Source organism: Lupinus angustifolius, chromosome LG13 (assembly GCF_001865875.1).
Source record: "Lupinus angustifolius cultivar Tanjil chromosome LG13, LupAngTanjil_v1.0, whole genome shotgun sequence".
NCBI lineage: Eukaryota > Viridiplantae > Streptophyta > Magnoliopsida > Fabales > Fabaceae > Lupinus > Lupinus angustifolius.
In genome coordinates, this window is record NC_032021.1 from 12760583 (window position 1) to 12776688 (window position 16106).

Consider the following 16106-nt stretch of genomic DNA (forward strand, 5'->3'; position numbering starts at 1 on the left):
ATTATCATGTGATCATTAACTAACATTTAATTCTAATCATCTATAATTGGTTATAAGACCTAGATTTATTGTTCTCACAGATTTCATATGAGAATTATTCTCATTTGAGTTATCTCCTATAACAAGGGAGTGACTCGTGTGAGAACAGTGCACTATTATGAGAAATGAGAACAACTTAGTAACATACTTAACAATAAGATTTACACAAAATTAGTAATTTAAACCACATAATTTACTAAAGAATTAAAACAATTGTACAATATTATTTCATAGTATCTATTTTTTAATATCTGATTCGGTTCAAATAGTTCCTAAACTTTCAAAACCATAATCCAAACTGAACTTAATTAATTCCTTAAAAAAGAAACCGAACCGAACCGCTGAACTGAATCGAATCACATTTTGTGGTGTAGTTCAGTTTGGTCTCATTTGTTTCGTGTTTTAAACTTGAACTACTGACACCCTAAAATATACTGATAGATAATATGTTATCCATATATACAATCTTGTTCCTGCGCATAAATTTTATCCTACGCTTCTCAATCTCATATGGCGATTTGGTTCGTAATGATACTCGTTGGGTATCGTAGCTGCGGGTCCTTGGGTACCGGGTGCATCCGTGAATACCCATATATTCAAAAATATTAAAAATAATTGTGATTAGTTTATGCATTTGTGTGTTTGTTTCCTACAATCTTATATGTTGTTTAGACAATTAATAAGAGAAAAATTATAAAACATAATTTAAAGTTTTAAACACAATTTAATTTCACTATTAAACACAACTCAGTTTACACAAACAGATATGAAAAACAACTTCAACATTAGGATGAAAAATTGATTTAGTAAGAACTCTTAAATCAACATAACATTATATTAGAATATAAACAAGGAGGACAATATGTTGGTTTTGGTTTCTATTCTTTTACAAGAAAATTGGTTTTGTCCATGAAGAAGTAAAACTACATATTTACAATTAAAAAGAAGAATAGTGGTTCTGAATCATGAATGTAGAGTTTCTTAACTTTTTCAATATCAACATGATTAGCTCTATGTAAGTTATTTTAGTGTGATTCATTCTATCAAACATCATTTCTTAATCAGTCATCACGGGTATGGGCAAGGCTAGATGATTTTCAAACCTTGTTTAATATACTAACCCTCATTGCTTTGCATTCATTGCAATTAGCCTGTCACATCTCATTTCAGCTTCCCCAATGCTTGATAGCCTTGAAAACAAGTTGCTTATTTCGGATGTGTGCAAATGGCATATGTTCTATTCCAACACTTTGGCCTTAGAACATTTGTTATTTCATCCAACAAAAGACTTTGGATCTTTTAAAAAATATTTACGTGATCAATCTAAAATAAGCATTTAGATTAGATGAAATGAAACAATGGATTACAACATATAACTTACATGAAGAAATCAGAATCAATTCATTAGGTAAGAAATGTTACACCATGGCCTAAATTTGTGATTGATTATTGTTCCATAAAGGATGATTTAGACAACAAGTGTTGATCCAAGAACAAGCTCCAAGATCACACTTTTCCTAACTCCTACTCCCTTCGAATTTCCTAGGGAAGAAACTAAATTACCTAAGCTACTTTGAGTGAAGAATGAACAGAATTATAGGTGAAGAGAGAAATGTAATGTAAATATTAAGAATAGAGTTGCATGAGATTATGAAGAAGTGAATTACTTGGAATGAAGGGGAAGGTCCTTTATAAAGGATTTGAGAAACCCGCTAAGCCCCTTAAGGCACGTTTGGCGCCTAGCCACCCAACTTCTGGTGCTTGGCTCGTGTTGCCTAGCAGCTGGCCAGCAAAGAACTAGCTTAGCCTACCCTTGTCTAGTATAGGCTCAGCCTATTATGGGCTAAGCAAAGCAGCTCACACGCCTAGCCTATACCTCTAGCTTCACATGCATCACGAAACCTCCTTCTTATCTTAGCTTGCTTGAATCATGGTTGATGTTACACTTGGTTGGCCTTCCTTGGGTCCTAAGTTAAGCTTGGTTGGTGTGTGAAAACGCCCATATTGGGTTAATTCAAGAAAGGGTAAGCTTCCTTCAAATCCAAGCGCCTTATTTATTACATACACGTATGGCGCATAGCTTGGCCACACCTAGCGGATTTGTGCTTATTTGATCCAATTTTGTCTTTTCATGCTTGATGGGTTGTGACTTCGCTTTGTCTCATTCTTTGAATAATTTAAGTAATTTAATCCATGAAGTTCAAGTGGCTTTGGACAAAAGGCATGGTTAGATACAAAACATATTTATTCTAAAAAGTGAATTATAAGTTGGGTTTTAAGCATATTTAAACATGATAAGGTCCATAAAAAGTGTTAAAAAATAGGCATAGTTTGGCACTTATTAGTAACCAATTATAGGTGCTAGAGTTCCTTAAATTTGAAATTCTGATAGTAATAACCGATTACTCTGAGGGAGTAACCAACTACTGAGAGGAACAGAACCTATGGGTAACCGATTACTCTAGAGAGTAACCGATTACCTGATGAACTATTTGGAAAACTAGGATTTCTATGAATGAGTAACCGATTACTCTACTACAGTAATACATTACTCTGATTATCTTTATATATGATTCTTCAAATTTTTCCATAACTTCATGCTCTTCCTTTTGCCAAACTCGTGTGTCTCACCCCCAAAATCCTATAATCTTCGTTTCTTAACCTTTTTACGTGAAGTTTGTGGCTAAACATACTATATTTTCAAATCTAAACACTTTCTAACCATAAATTTCAGCTTTTGTGCTAAAAATTGAGACTCCACAATTTCATTTCTTGAAATACCATAAGACTATAAGTTTTCTAAATCTCAAATTCATGGATTCTTCTTCCAAAAACAAGAAGCTACACACTAAACCTTATCAAAGAAGTCAACCAAGTGCATCTAAGACTAATCCTTTGGATTTGTCAAGGTTACTTTCAACGATGAGTAAAGAGAATTGTTATAGATATACTTCCTAAGATGATAATTGATCGTTCCTATGTATGGTATACTAAACACTTTTGAATTTTCTCAATTTCAATTTCCAAAATTCCTTAGGCAACAAAAATGTTCGTCATTCTTGTGTTGAACATCATGCCTATTTCCTTGAACCAGTAAGGATATTTTACTATAATCTAAATATAAGGAAAAACAAACTTTTTTCGTCTATTAAAAGACAAGAAATTGTCATGGACTTGAAAACCTTTAATTCAGTTTGCTTGAAAATACAATACATTGGCGCCAAACTCGAATTCGAACTTCATTGTGCTTGGGAGGAATTTGAGAGGAATAAATTCTACTAATCTTTATGTATATTTCCTCAAGAGGAAATTGAGAGGCAAAAATTAAAGGGTAGTGGTTGAATTTGTTAAAAATCGAGATATTCTCTCTATTTGGAAATCTCAACCTAGATGATCATTTGTAAGTTATGGTATTGTTCCCAAGTTTTCCAATCATTCTCAATTCCATGATATTGAATTACAACTCATGTATGCCCTAAAAAATAACATTCATGTTAATTGTGCAATCATGATTATGCGGCATATGTCATCTTTTAGAGATAAAATTGGTCCACTATCTTATGCTATCATAGTCACTACCATACTTGATCATTTTGAAATCTTTAATGCTGGAGAATCCCAGATTGAGTTAGATGCTTGAGATGGCAAAATTGATCTAAACGTAATTAACAAAATAGACTTCTTTCAAGACCTAATCGATCTACAGTTCAAGCATTGAAATGATTGCCCTGTTGCACCTTTGGATATCCTCTTTGCTTCACAACCTGACCCTCAATCCTATCAATCTCCATTTGATCCCTCCTCAAGTTCTAAAGAGGCTACCAATTGGATGATTATGGACGAGTTGGTAACTCTTCGAGGCTACATCACTACAAGATTGGATGTTCTTGATGCTCATAACCAACAAGTTCAAGCTAAACTTAAATGTCTATCTAATTAATTGGACTACATGGACATTGATAAAGATTGTGCGCATGAGGGTTCTTAGTCGTAGGTTGTGTATCTATCTGTTTTTGGGTTGTAAAACTTTGTTATTGTTTATTATTTTCTTACTTGTTGGTTCTAACCTTTTTGATAATATTCTGGTTATTTATGAACGTCTCTATGGTTTCAATGTTGAATGCTCTTTGCTTAAACTAATGTATATTATCTTAGTAGCACTTATATACATTTATCATAAGATCTAACCTTGCCATAAAAGCAATATGTCTTGTATCCTTTTTATGTATATATTGTGTCTATGGAAAATTGGATTTTCCTTCTTTTGATAAAGTCAAAAGGGGTAGAAAAATTGGAGTTAGTGTTTCTGGGATTTAAAAAATTTCAGGGCAATTATTCTCATGCAAAGGAGAAGCATACAAGATAGGGGGAACATACACATATCTAAGAGCTTATACATCAAGACACCTTTATGAAAATCAACAAAAGTCAATGTCAATAGGTATTGGTTTATCATCATCAAAAAGGGGTAGATTGTAAAGAAGATCTTACTTCTGACCTTGATTTGATTTTGATGAAGACACCAACATCACAAAAGAAGTAAAAAGACTGAAGACCTTGAAGACTTAGAAGCACACTCATATCAATATCAAGACTTTTTAGTTTTCTAAGATAGGTACTTATATCCTAAAGTTATTTACTTTTATTATTACCAAATGCTCATAGGAAATCTTTTAGAAAAATATTAAACTTTGTTTTAAACTGAACTTAAACTTCTAGAAAGTTAAGTATCAAGTTAATCGAACTGAATAATGGGTTATTGTGATAGAGTAACTAATTACACAAATCGAGTAATAGGTTACCAAGCAAAAATAATTGAGAGTAATCGATTACTCAATCAAGTAACTGGTTACTTAATGGGACAGAAGCTTTTCGTAACTGATTACCCATCTTGAGTAATCGATTACTCATACTTGTTATAACAGTTTTCAGATTCCAACTGAAATAACTTCTCCCAAAATGAATGGATGTCACTCCAATTGATTCCTACCTTCTAGTACGGATATGTTGATTGGTTGGAAGCTTATTTAAATGCATTATCCATTCAATTTTGAAATACATCAATCACTCTATATTTTCTACAATTATTCATACACTTTTGCAAACAACTTGATTAAAACCTCCTGAATTTTCTGAAAAGTGGTTTTGAGTGTTTTCTTCCCTGTTTCCCGAGCTAAAACACTTGACCATTTGTGTTATACTTTTAGTGATTGACATACATCTATTGAGTATTAATTTTTTATACATTCTTAGTGATCCTTGCCCTAGAAACAAAGTTCTTCATATACTATTTTGGTGGGAGGGAAAGAGTGATATTTTGAAGTTGTGTTGTTATAAAGAGTGAGATTTAGTGAGTATAATCAGAGAAACACTAAGGGTGAGATTTGGTATGATTGACATTTTATCATAATAAAAATCTTTTTGTGTGCAACAGGACTAGATGTAGTTTTTGGTGGACTAGAAGGTGAACCAGGATAAATCATCTCTTTTACCTTATACTCTTCTATATTATTGAAATTTGATTTTTTTTTCATTCTTACTATTTCGTTGCATATCTCTAACATTTTTCTAAGTTTCAAAATTTTACATTAAGTGCCGAAAAACCAAAAAACTAATTCACTATCCCTTACTTTCTCATCTTATCTTACACTCATGACCATTCCTTCCCTGATGTGCTAATTACTTTCTATATATTTTATATTTTGAAGATTGATATTTTTATTTTTCACTTATTATTCATTATGAAAGAAAATAATTATTGTCATTATTATTATTGTTACCAATTATTTACTTATTAAAAAATGTATTTATTGTTTTTTGAGAATAGGATTTTATATTAAAGAAGATATTTTTTATTAAATTGAATAGAATAGACGTATCACAACTATTCAAGGATAATCTAAGGAAAAGAAATGGCTTCACAACCCTTCATCTCTTTTTTTCATATTTTTTAATAATTGAATCACTAATCTTGATAAATAAATATTTTAATTTTTATAAAAAAACATTTTATTTATTATTATATATCTCCTAAAAATGATTATCATTTATTAGTTATTTTTATTAGTAAAATAAATACTTTTATCATATCATTATCTTCACAATTATCACAATTATTTATCCTTTTATTTATAGTATTTTTTAATTTTTTATTATTATTATTATTATACTTAAAAGAATTATTATAACACTTACCAAATGTTATAAATATAAAAATAGAGAACAAACAAAAAAAACAAAAATAAGAGTAGAAGCCTGTACCTAAATCCACATAAACCGAGGACCTACAGAAACAAAGTGAGTGTCAATACTAGGATTAATCATGAAATCCAAACTTGGTGCGACCGACGAGAATTGGAGGGAGAGGTGAAACCACAATGGATTGGGAGTACAAATGTTATCTCAGTTCAAAATGGAAAATTGTGAGTGATTGCAAAATCGCAAGTTGTCAATGATGGATTCGTCCTCTACTTAAATACTTGGCATGCATTCAGAAGCAACCAGGTCCAGAAACTAAGAAAATGTTCAACCAGTGATGGGCTGCCACATAAGGATGGCAATAGGACGGGGCGAGTTATGCTTATTCGTGCACATACCCGTACTATTTGTGGGTACGTGTCTAGGTATTAGATATTCGTAGGTACTCAACAAGAGTAAATTATACTGACAATATATTATATTTTATTTACAATAAAGAGTTATTGACTCGTATATTATTTGTATTTATCTCTATAATATATCATATTTTACTTAATTTAATTACACTCATCATTTTTTATTTAAAAGATTGCACTTATTTCTCCTATAAAGATAGTCAGTATAATGTATATATATATATATATATTAAGGGAGTTTTTGTAGGTCAAAAAAGAGAAATAACTTGGGTAAATTTACTAAAACTCAGAAGATATCATTATAATTTACTCTTTTAATAATCAATATATAAAGAAATTCATTATTACATTAATAATAATTTATAACTTGTTAAATGTATCACTAAAGTTCAAATATCCAAAATTCATTATGATTAAAATAATAAAATAAATGTATATAATTAAAAAATAAATTTATAAACATATGAGTATCATAATACATACTCTCACTAATAATACATGAAGGTGAGGTATTTTGTCATCTTTAGTGCCACGTGTATGTTATGCAGTCATTTTACTGAAAAGCTAGAATTGTTCTACAGCTCATAAAAGACAATAATTTCCTTGTTGCTGCAATCAAGAAACGACTTTAATGTAGCTGAATAAAATAAAATTGCACGGGTACCAAGGCACTTTTTTTTAAAAGTATGCTTTTTTGTGTATTTTCAACTATAGGCAAGAGGATCTATTTATAGTTGATCGTCGAACGCTTTGTGATACAAAATATACAATTTTTGAATTATTATCTTATAAAATTGTAACCTCAAATTTCAAAATTCTCATAATAATTGATGTCCTATATACAATTCCAAACATGATTATCCTGTCATATTTTTATTATTTATTAATTTTGAGAGATTAATTAATATTGATAAATGATTTTATCAAGTTGGCTTTATTTATTTAATTAAATTCCATAATAATATTACTAGAGGTGGAGATTAGTCATGACAGGTGGAGGCAACTGCCCCTTGATTTTTTTTTTAAAATTTCTTTTTAAATATTATTTTATTTTTTGTGAAATATTTTTTTCTTTTATAAATTGTGTAATCATTCAAAAAAATATAGATAATAGATAAAGTTCTTTACAAGTGTAGATATTGATATTGCCTATAATATACTTTTATTTTATTTGGGTTCATAATAATTTTACACTTACAAAATATATTATAGGAGATATTGCATTTGCTAAATTTTGCAGCAAAAATACTAAGATTTTATGAATTTTTGTATATCATTTAATATTGATAACATATGTATTATTGTACAAATCTTGTACCCTATGGATTTCAATGCGAGTTTAACAAAAGATTTACTAGAAATGTTAATTTCAACGTTTTATTGTTGATGTTGTTAACTATACTTATTTGAAAAACTTTAAATCATCTATGAATTAAGAGTGACTTTGATAATATGAAAAAAGTGAATGTACATTATTTGTTTGATTGAGTCATTCATCTTATCTTAACTATTTTGGTTTAGCTACTACATGAAAATCATTTTCAGCAATGAAGATAATCAAACAAAATCATATAGTAAAATAAAAGATGAATTTCTTATAGACCACGTGGTAATTTATATTGTAAAATAAGTAGCTGGAAATTTTACCCTTAATTCAATCATGAATGAATTAAAGCCTTTAATAAAGAGCGACACTTAAATGAATATACATTTTCTTTAACGTTTTTAATTCTTAATTATTTAGAATTAATGTTATTTTGAAACTTTAAAATAATTACTTATATTTTTTTATATTTTTTTTGTTACTTAATCAATGTTAATTATAAATTGTAATTCAAAATTATTGTCTCTCCTAAACTTTATGTCAAGATCTACCACTGAATATTATTATCTAATACAGTTTACTTATTTTTAAAATTCACCGATAAATGCATCATCTAGTATAGTTTTTTATTGTTTCTTAGAAAACGATGTATATAAATAAAATTATTAACAACTCTTTGATTAGGTCGAGACAAAATTTGATGTTCACAAATTACAATATTTAAGAAAAAGCTTAAGAGAAAATAGGTAACTTTGACTAAGAAGTAGGGATGGTAATGGGTTTGAATGAGTCTGGTAGTACATTACTCATACTAGTGATAGATGTTGATGGAAAGTTTAGAAACATCACAATATTTCATTACAATTTATATTTAAGATTAATTTTTAATAACAAAATATATAAATATATACATAATTATTTTAAAGTTTCAAAATAACATATTAATTCTAAATAAGAATAATTAATAATTAAAGATATTAAATAAAAATATGCATCTTTTTAATTTATGTTATCCATTCTTTTATAGACTTAAACTCACCGATGATTAAATTATGAGTAAAAATTTAAGCTATTTGATTATAAATATAAATTATCTTGTTGTCTACAAGAAATTCATCTCATATCTTACTATATGATTTTGTTTAGTTGTCTTTGTTGTAAAAATGATCTTTTTATGGTAGCTAAATCATAATAGTTAAAATAAGACGAATAACTAGATCAAGTAAATAATATGCATTCACTTTTTTTGTCAAAGTTACACTTAACGATTGAGAGTTTTTCATATTTAAATAACTAACAACATCAACAATAAAATGTCGACATTGACATCTCAAGTTAATCTTGTCTTACTCATTGAAATCTATAAGGTATAATTTTCGTACAAAAATATATATGTTATCAATATTAAATGGTTTATAAAATTTCATAGATTCTTTATACTTTTGCTATAAAGTTTGACAAAGACAATTTGTGATCCTCATAATCTATTTTATAAATGTAAAATCATTATGAACATAGTATTATAAACAATATTAATATTTGCACATATAAAAAAAATTTGATCAATTATCTATGATTTTAGAAAGACCACAAAAATTGCACAAAGTACAAAAAATATATTGCAAAAAAGGTAAAGAAAAAAGGTTAATTAAATTTTAAAAAAATCAGGGGTAGTTGCCCCCATCTATCCTAACTATGATCCGCCACTGATCCAGACCCGCCCTATTGCTTCATTTTTGGACTCAGACCCGCCCTATTGTTTCATTTTTGGACTCAGACCCGTCCTAGACCATGCTGATACTCGCTGGTCATTGGGTACCCAACGGTCCATGGGTACCCATAAATTAAAAAAATATTAAAAATAATTGCGAGTAATTTATACACTTGTGTGTTTCTTTCCTACAATCTTATATGTTGTCTAGTCAATCAACAAGATAAGAAATTATAAAATATAATTTAAAGTTTTAAATACAATTTAATTTCATTATTAAATGCAACTCATGTTACACAAACAAATATGAAAAACAACTTCAACATTAGGATGAAAAATTGATTTAGTAATAACTCTTTCATTAACATAATATTACATCATACATATGAACTAATAATATAACTTCATTACTTAATAACACAACATCACAGTTTAATAACATAACAATTACATTTATGAATTAATGATATTATAATTATGAATTAATAATATAGAACATTACAATTATGAATTAACAATATAGAGCATTACAATTAAAAGATTTTTACATAGTAGTGTACTTTTCAAATCTTTGTATTAAATGATATTAAAATCAATCAAATAATTAAAACAAATGTTTTATAATTTCTAATTAAGAATGCAACAACTAAAGTGATTAACTTGGTTTTAACACATCTAAATAGTTCAAAGGAAACATGTTTTTTGTGCAAAAAAATATTTTTAGAAATTTTACACATTCATGGAAAATACTTATAAGATCTTAGGTTAGGTGAAAATTATTTTATTTGACTTTATAAAACTAGAAAAACTAAAAGAATACACTTTCAACTTTCCTTTATATATTTTTATATTGTTTAGTATGTTAAAATAGGTGGCACAAAATTAAGTGTTCCATTTGCCAATGATGAATGTGATTGATGGTAGAGTGGATGGCACTTATAAAAATAAAGCAGTAAATTTGGGCTATCATGAAAGGTTGGAAGATAGGTTCATGATGATAATAAATATATATAACACTATAATTCATAATAAAACAATTAGTATATACTAATTTGAAACCCAATATCATGAAAGGTTAGAAGATAAGTTTCAAATCATCAAAACATTAGTTAAGTAATAAATGTATATAACAATTTAGGAAATAGTGAGATATATAAAAATAACATATTCAACAATTTAGTACCATATGAAAAAGTAAAATTCACACAAAATTAATAATTTAAGCTACAAAATTGACTGAAGAATTCAAAGAATAATACAACATTATTGCTGATTTGGTTAAGTTCGGTCCCATCAGTTTTGTAGTTAAACCAGAACTACTAACATCCTTAAATATACTGGTACATAATGTGTTATCCATATATTTTTATTTTCCATCTCCCATTCATGGTTTGCTTCAGTTTCGTCCCATCGGTTTTGTGATTAAATCGAAACCACTTACACCCCTAAATATATTGATAGATAATGTGTTATCCATATAATTTTATTTTCCATCTCCCATACTATATATACAACCCTCTTTCTACATAAAAAATTTATCCCACCCTTCCCAATCTCAGATGACGATTTGGTTCGTTATCCTAGTCTCTCTCGTTCTTGTCTTTCTCATCAAAGCCTTCCTTTCCCGTCTTCAATCATTCACCAAAACCAAAATCACAAACCCCCTCCCTCCTGGCCCTCCCTTCATCCCTATCATAACCCCCATCAAATGGCTCACTAAGTCCTTTTTAGAGTTAGAATCAATTCTCAAAACCGTCCACGCCAAGTATGGTCCCATGGTCGCCCTCCGCATTGGTTCTCGCTCAGCCATCTTCATCGCCGACCGCACTCTCGCCCACCAAGTAAGTAGTATTTTATTTATTATGTTATTTATATATTCACATATTGAGATCATTCATATCATCTATATTGGACAAATTTACTAATTATTCAATGTAACATTCACATTTTATCAGGCATTAGAATCTAGTGTAGTAAAAATTAGGTTGTTACTGTGGAGTTTATTGTATATAAATAATCAAAACACAATTTTCTTTTATTTTTGAGTAAATATCTATCTTGATTTTAAAAAAAAATTTGTGTGTACTTATTTTGTCTATGAAAATTTAAAAAACCCAAAATGGTTTTAAAAGATATCAAACATGGATCAAATTGGTTATTATTAACATCCTTTATTACCTTAATAAAGACTATTTTAAATCACATTAATGATCTCTGAGTACTAATTTTTATTTTTTCGAGATAAAATTGGAATATGTAAAAAAAATTAAGAAGCAAAATAGACATTAGTTCTTTATTTCTACCATTTGTAATGATGACTATAAATTCTTAATATTATAATTTCATACACGTAGTACAATTATGTAATATTTATTATTGTATTGGTAGCATTTAAATCATTCTCAGTTTTTTGGTGATAAATGACATATAAGCAACCATAATTACCTTACCTAGTTGAACAAGTGGGTCAATAGTTGGATCATTCAACAGAGTTTGAATTAAAAATTTTAAAAATTTATAATATTAACTAACAATGTGTAATAACTTTATACTCCAAATATAGAAATATTACCTTACATAATTAAATAACCAAACAAAGAAGATTTCACTGTTATGAAATTTTATATAAGTTGAAAACATCGTCAAACAACATATGCATCATTCTTTAATTCCAAAAAAAATAAACAATAAATTTAAAATTTAATTAAACAACGAAAGTTTTGCTATATAAATTAACAAAATGAAAAACATAACTACAAATAAGTTTAAAAATATTTGAGTTTTTAATCTAAAAGTGACATAGTTTTCATTATTTTTTTAAAAATATTTTTTGATTGACTATGTCCAATTGTTCTACTGATCATCCTAATCACTAGTTCTAGGCTTAAATTGACCGAATCAATTAATTTTTTATGCAAAATTAGTTAGATGCGAGGTTTGGTCTGGTCAAATGCTCAATTCATGGTTGAAGTGGTTGGACCGGCCGAACTAAGCCAAATTGTATAACAATGCTATCATGTATTGAATTAAGATCGTTTAAAAATAATAAAAATATTTAATTGAATCTAAAAAAAATCTCAATATTAAATATTTTCCTTTTCATTATAAATATCTTTATTTAAGGTTTGATAAACTAAATCTACATTTTACATTTTCTGAAATATGAGTTAGTGTTATCTAATTTAACCTTGTAATATTGCAATTATTTCTCTTTTATCAAATATTAATCAAAACTCCTTGCAGGCCTTAATCCAAAATGGCTCTCTCTTCGCGGATCGTCCTGCATCTGTCCCTATTAACAAAATCATATCTTGCAACGAACACAACATCTCCTTCGCCAACTATGGCCCCATATGGCGTGTCCTCCGCCGTAACCTAGCTGTGGAGATGCTCCACCCTGCTCGAGTCAAATCCTTCACCCCAACCCGCAAGTTGGTCCTCGATGTCCTTCTCAACCGCCTCCATTTGGATTCAAAATCCAATGACTCCATTATAGTCAAGGATCATCTCCAATTTGGCATCTTCTCATTGCTCGTCTTCATGTGTTTCGGTCAACGAGTTGATGATGAGAAACTCGGTGACATTAACCGAGTACAACGTGGTTTATTTCTTAGGAATAGTAGGTTCAATGTACTAAATTTCTGGCCTAAAATTACGAAATTTTTGTTCCAAAAACGTTGGGAGGAGTTCTTGAAACTTCATAGGGATCACAAAGAGGTGTTTCTTCCTCTTATTAGGGAGAGGAAGAAGGCAAAGGAAGCTGGATTGTTAAATGATAGTAATAACCCTATTGGATATGTGGATACTTTATTGGATTTGAAGTTACCAGAAGACGGACAACGCAATTTGAATGAAGCCGAAATAGTGACATTGTGTGCAGAGTTTCTCCTTGCAGGTACTTACATAGAGAAAATATATGCAACACTTTTACATAAAAAATAGGAAAAAGGTTGTCCATATATAATAATAGAGCTGCACAAAGCTTTAGGCTTCTACCTAGTGGAGTTTTGGAGAGTGTTCATATATTTAGCATGCAAGCGAAAATATTATAGTTTAGTGGTAGCGATTTAATATAACACTTCAGCTATAAGCGACCGAACCCATGAATCTATTGATTTATTGTGCATGTCAACCTTTGAGTTTAAATAATACTCCAATATTTGACTCCTTGAGAAGAAGTATCCCACGACCCGAACCCATGACCCGAACCCATGACCTCAACAATTATAGCCATAAATTTCTTTGTGTCGCTATCACTAAGTTGTTTAAACTATTATGCAAATCCAATAAACTATAAAATACCTTAACGATGTTTATGCAGGCTCAGTTTCAACGTCCACCATGATGCAGTGGATCATGGCGAATTTGGTGAAGTACCAACACGTGCAACAAAGGCTCGTTCAAGAAATTGGGAAACTTATGGCACTAAAAGGCATTGATAAAAAGGACAAGGAAGTGATCAGTGAACAAGACTTGGAGAAATTGCCTTATATAAAGGCTGTGGTTTTGGAAGCCCTAAGGCGCCACCCGCCTGGGCACTTTGTATTGACACATGCTGTGAGTGAGGATGTGGTTTTGAATGGCTACTTGGTTCCTAAGAAAGGGACAGTAAATTTCATGGTGGCTGAAATGGCATGGGACTCTCAAGTGTGGGAGGATCCAATGGCTTTCAAGCCTGAGAGGTTCTTGAATGAGGATTGTAGTGAACTTCTAGCGTTTGATATAACAGGAACTACAGAGATAAAGATGATGCCATTTGGAGCAGGGAGGAGGATTTGTCCAGGCTATAATTTAGCTTTGCTTCATTTGGAGTACTTTGTGGCTAATTTGGTTTGGAATTTTGACTGGAAGATTCCTAAAGGACGTGATGTTGATTTTTCAGAAAAACAAGAATTCACCATCACGATGAAAAATCCATTGTGGGCTCACATTTCCCCAAGAATACACCATTTTTGAAATTTAATTTTCTATATAATAAAAATAAAATAATGAATAAAATTATTGTAATAAGTAGTTAGTTGAAATAATAACAATAATGAATACAAAATAAAATAAATATTCACTTTTTTCGTCAACTTATCCTTTGAAAGGTCAGGATACATCACTTTTATTACTTAAAATAAATAAAATATATCCAACCAATCAAGATATTTTCTACTTAAAACTAATAAGTTTTGAATTCCTATTATACATGGGGATACATATTAGCAAACTAAACTCTGGTTAGATATAAAAGTAAAAGAAAATATTTTTCTCTTTTATAAATAAATAATTACAAGAAATTAACAAACAAATTTGGAGTATAAAATAAGTGTATGCATTTAGTGAGGGTATCGTCTTAATATAATCGATCATGATAATAATACATTTCTTGATCTATAATCAACTCCTGAATCTAGATCTCTAGTTTAAGGACCAACACTTACCAGAACTAGACATAAAGATAGTTTTTTACATCTTGACCATAAAAACATGGTGACAACTCTAAACATTAGGAAGATGGTACAATCTTGGTAATTTTTTCTCTTGAGTTGTTTAACAACCAAAAATCTAGCCACGACAAAATGAAATGTGAAAAGATAATTTTGGAACTCTAGATTGCTTAATACATTATCCATAGAAAACTAATTTCATATATTTGGCATGGATACTGGAGTTATTAATAAAAGAGTAAAAACTTAATTTCATCTCTCAATTTTTTTGACTATATCAATTTGGTCCATGTCAATTAGAAAATTCAAATTGATCTTTAAAAATATTAAATATGAATCAAACTAATCATTTTAGCTTTTATTGTGACTAATCTTTCGGGCACATTAGTCCCTGTGAAAGACTATGACTTAATTACGATCTTTGAATACTACTTTTACTTTTGATGGATAAAATTTGTAGAGACCAAATTTATTAAGAACTATGTATATTCACTCTTAATAAACTATGATTTTTGATTTACCTTCTCTTCAAACTTTATGTATAGCACGTAGGATTCTTTATTCGGAAACGATTCACAAAAATGGATGTTTTGAGAACTTTTTTAGTAATGGTTGCCACTGAAGATTATTTTTTTGGAAACGACTCCCTTCCTACACATAAATTTGGTTGCCCCTAATTCAGAGGACGTGGTCCTCAACCTTACATTGGTGCTCGAGTAGGAGCTAATGAGTAGACCTAGTTTTTTTTTAATTTTATTTTCCTCTATGTGTAGGAAGTCTCGATTTTGGCATTTTCTATAACATTAGTTCATCAAATTTCATGCACCAAATTTCGTGTACCTCATATAGTTCATTAGCATGTTTTCCGAGGTCATAATCTTCACCGAGGTGGACATTTCGGGTTGGCTAAATTAATTTTTAATAGAGTTAAAAGGAACATACATTTGAAAAACTGAAAATCATTTCTTAGCAACAACTTATCACTC

At 29.4% G+C, this 16106-nt stretch overlaps 1 protein-coding gene across 1 annotated transcript; it reads left to right on the forward strand.

Annotated features, from left to right (window-relative positions):
* LOC109325893 (cytochrome P450 89A2-like) lies at positions 11248–14672 on the forward strand. The gene is made up of 3 exons (XM_019558494.1): positions 11248–11529; positions 12932–13583; positions 14010–14672. Exons 1-3 carry the CDS (start codon positions 11248–11250, stop codon positions 14642–14644), a joined length of 1569 nt encoding a protein of 522 aa, XP_019414039.1. The 3' UTR covers positions 14645–14672.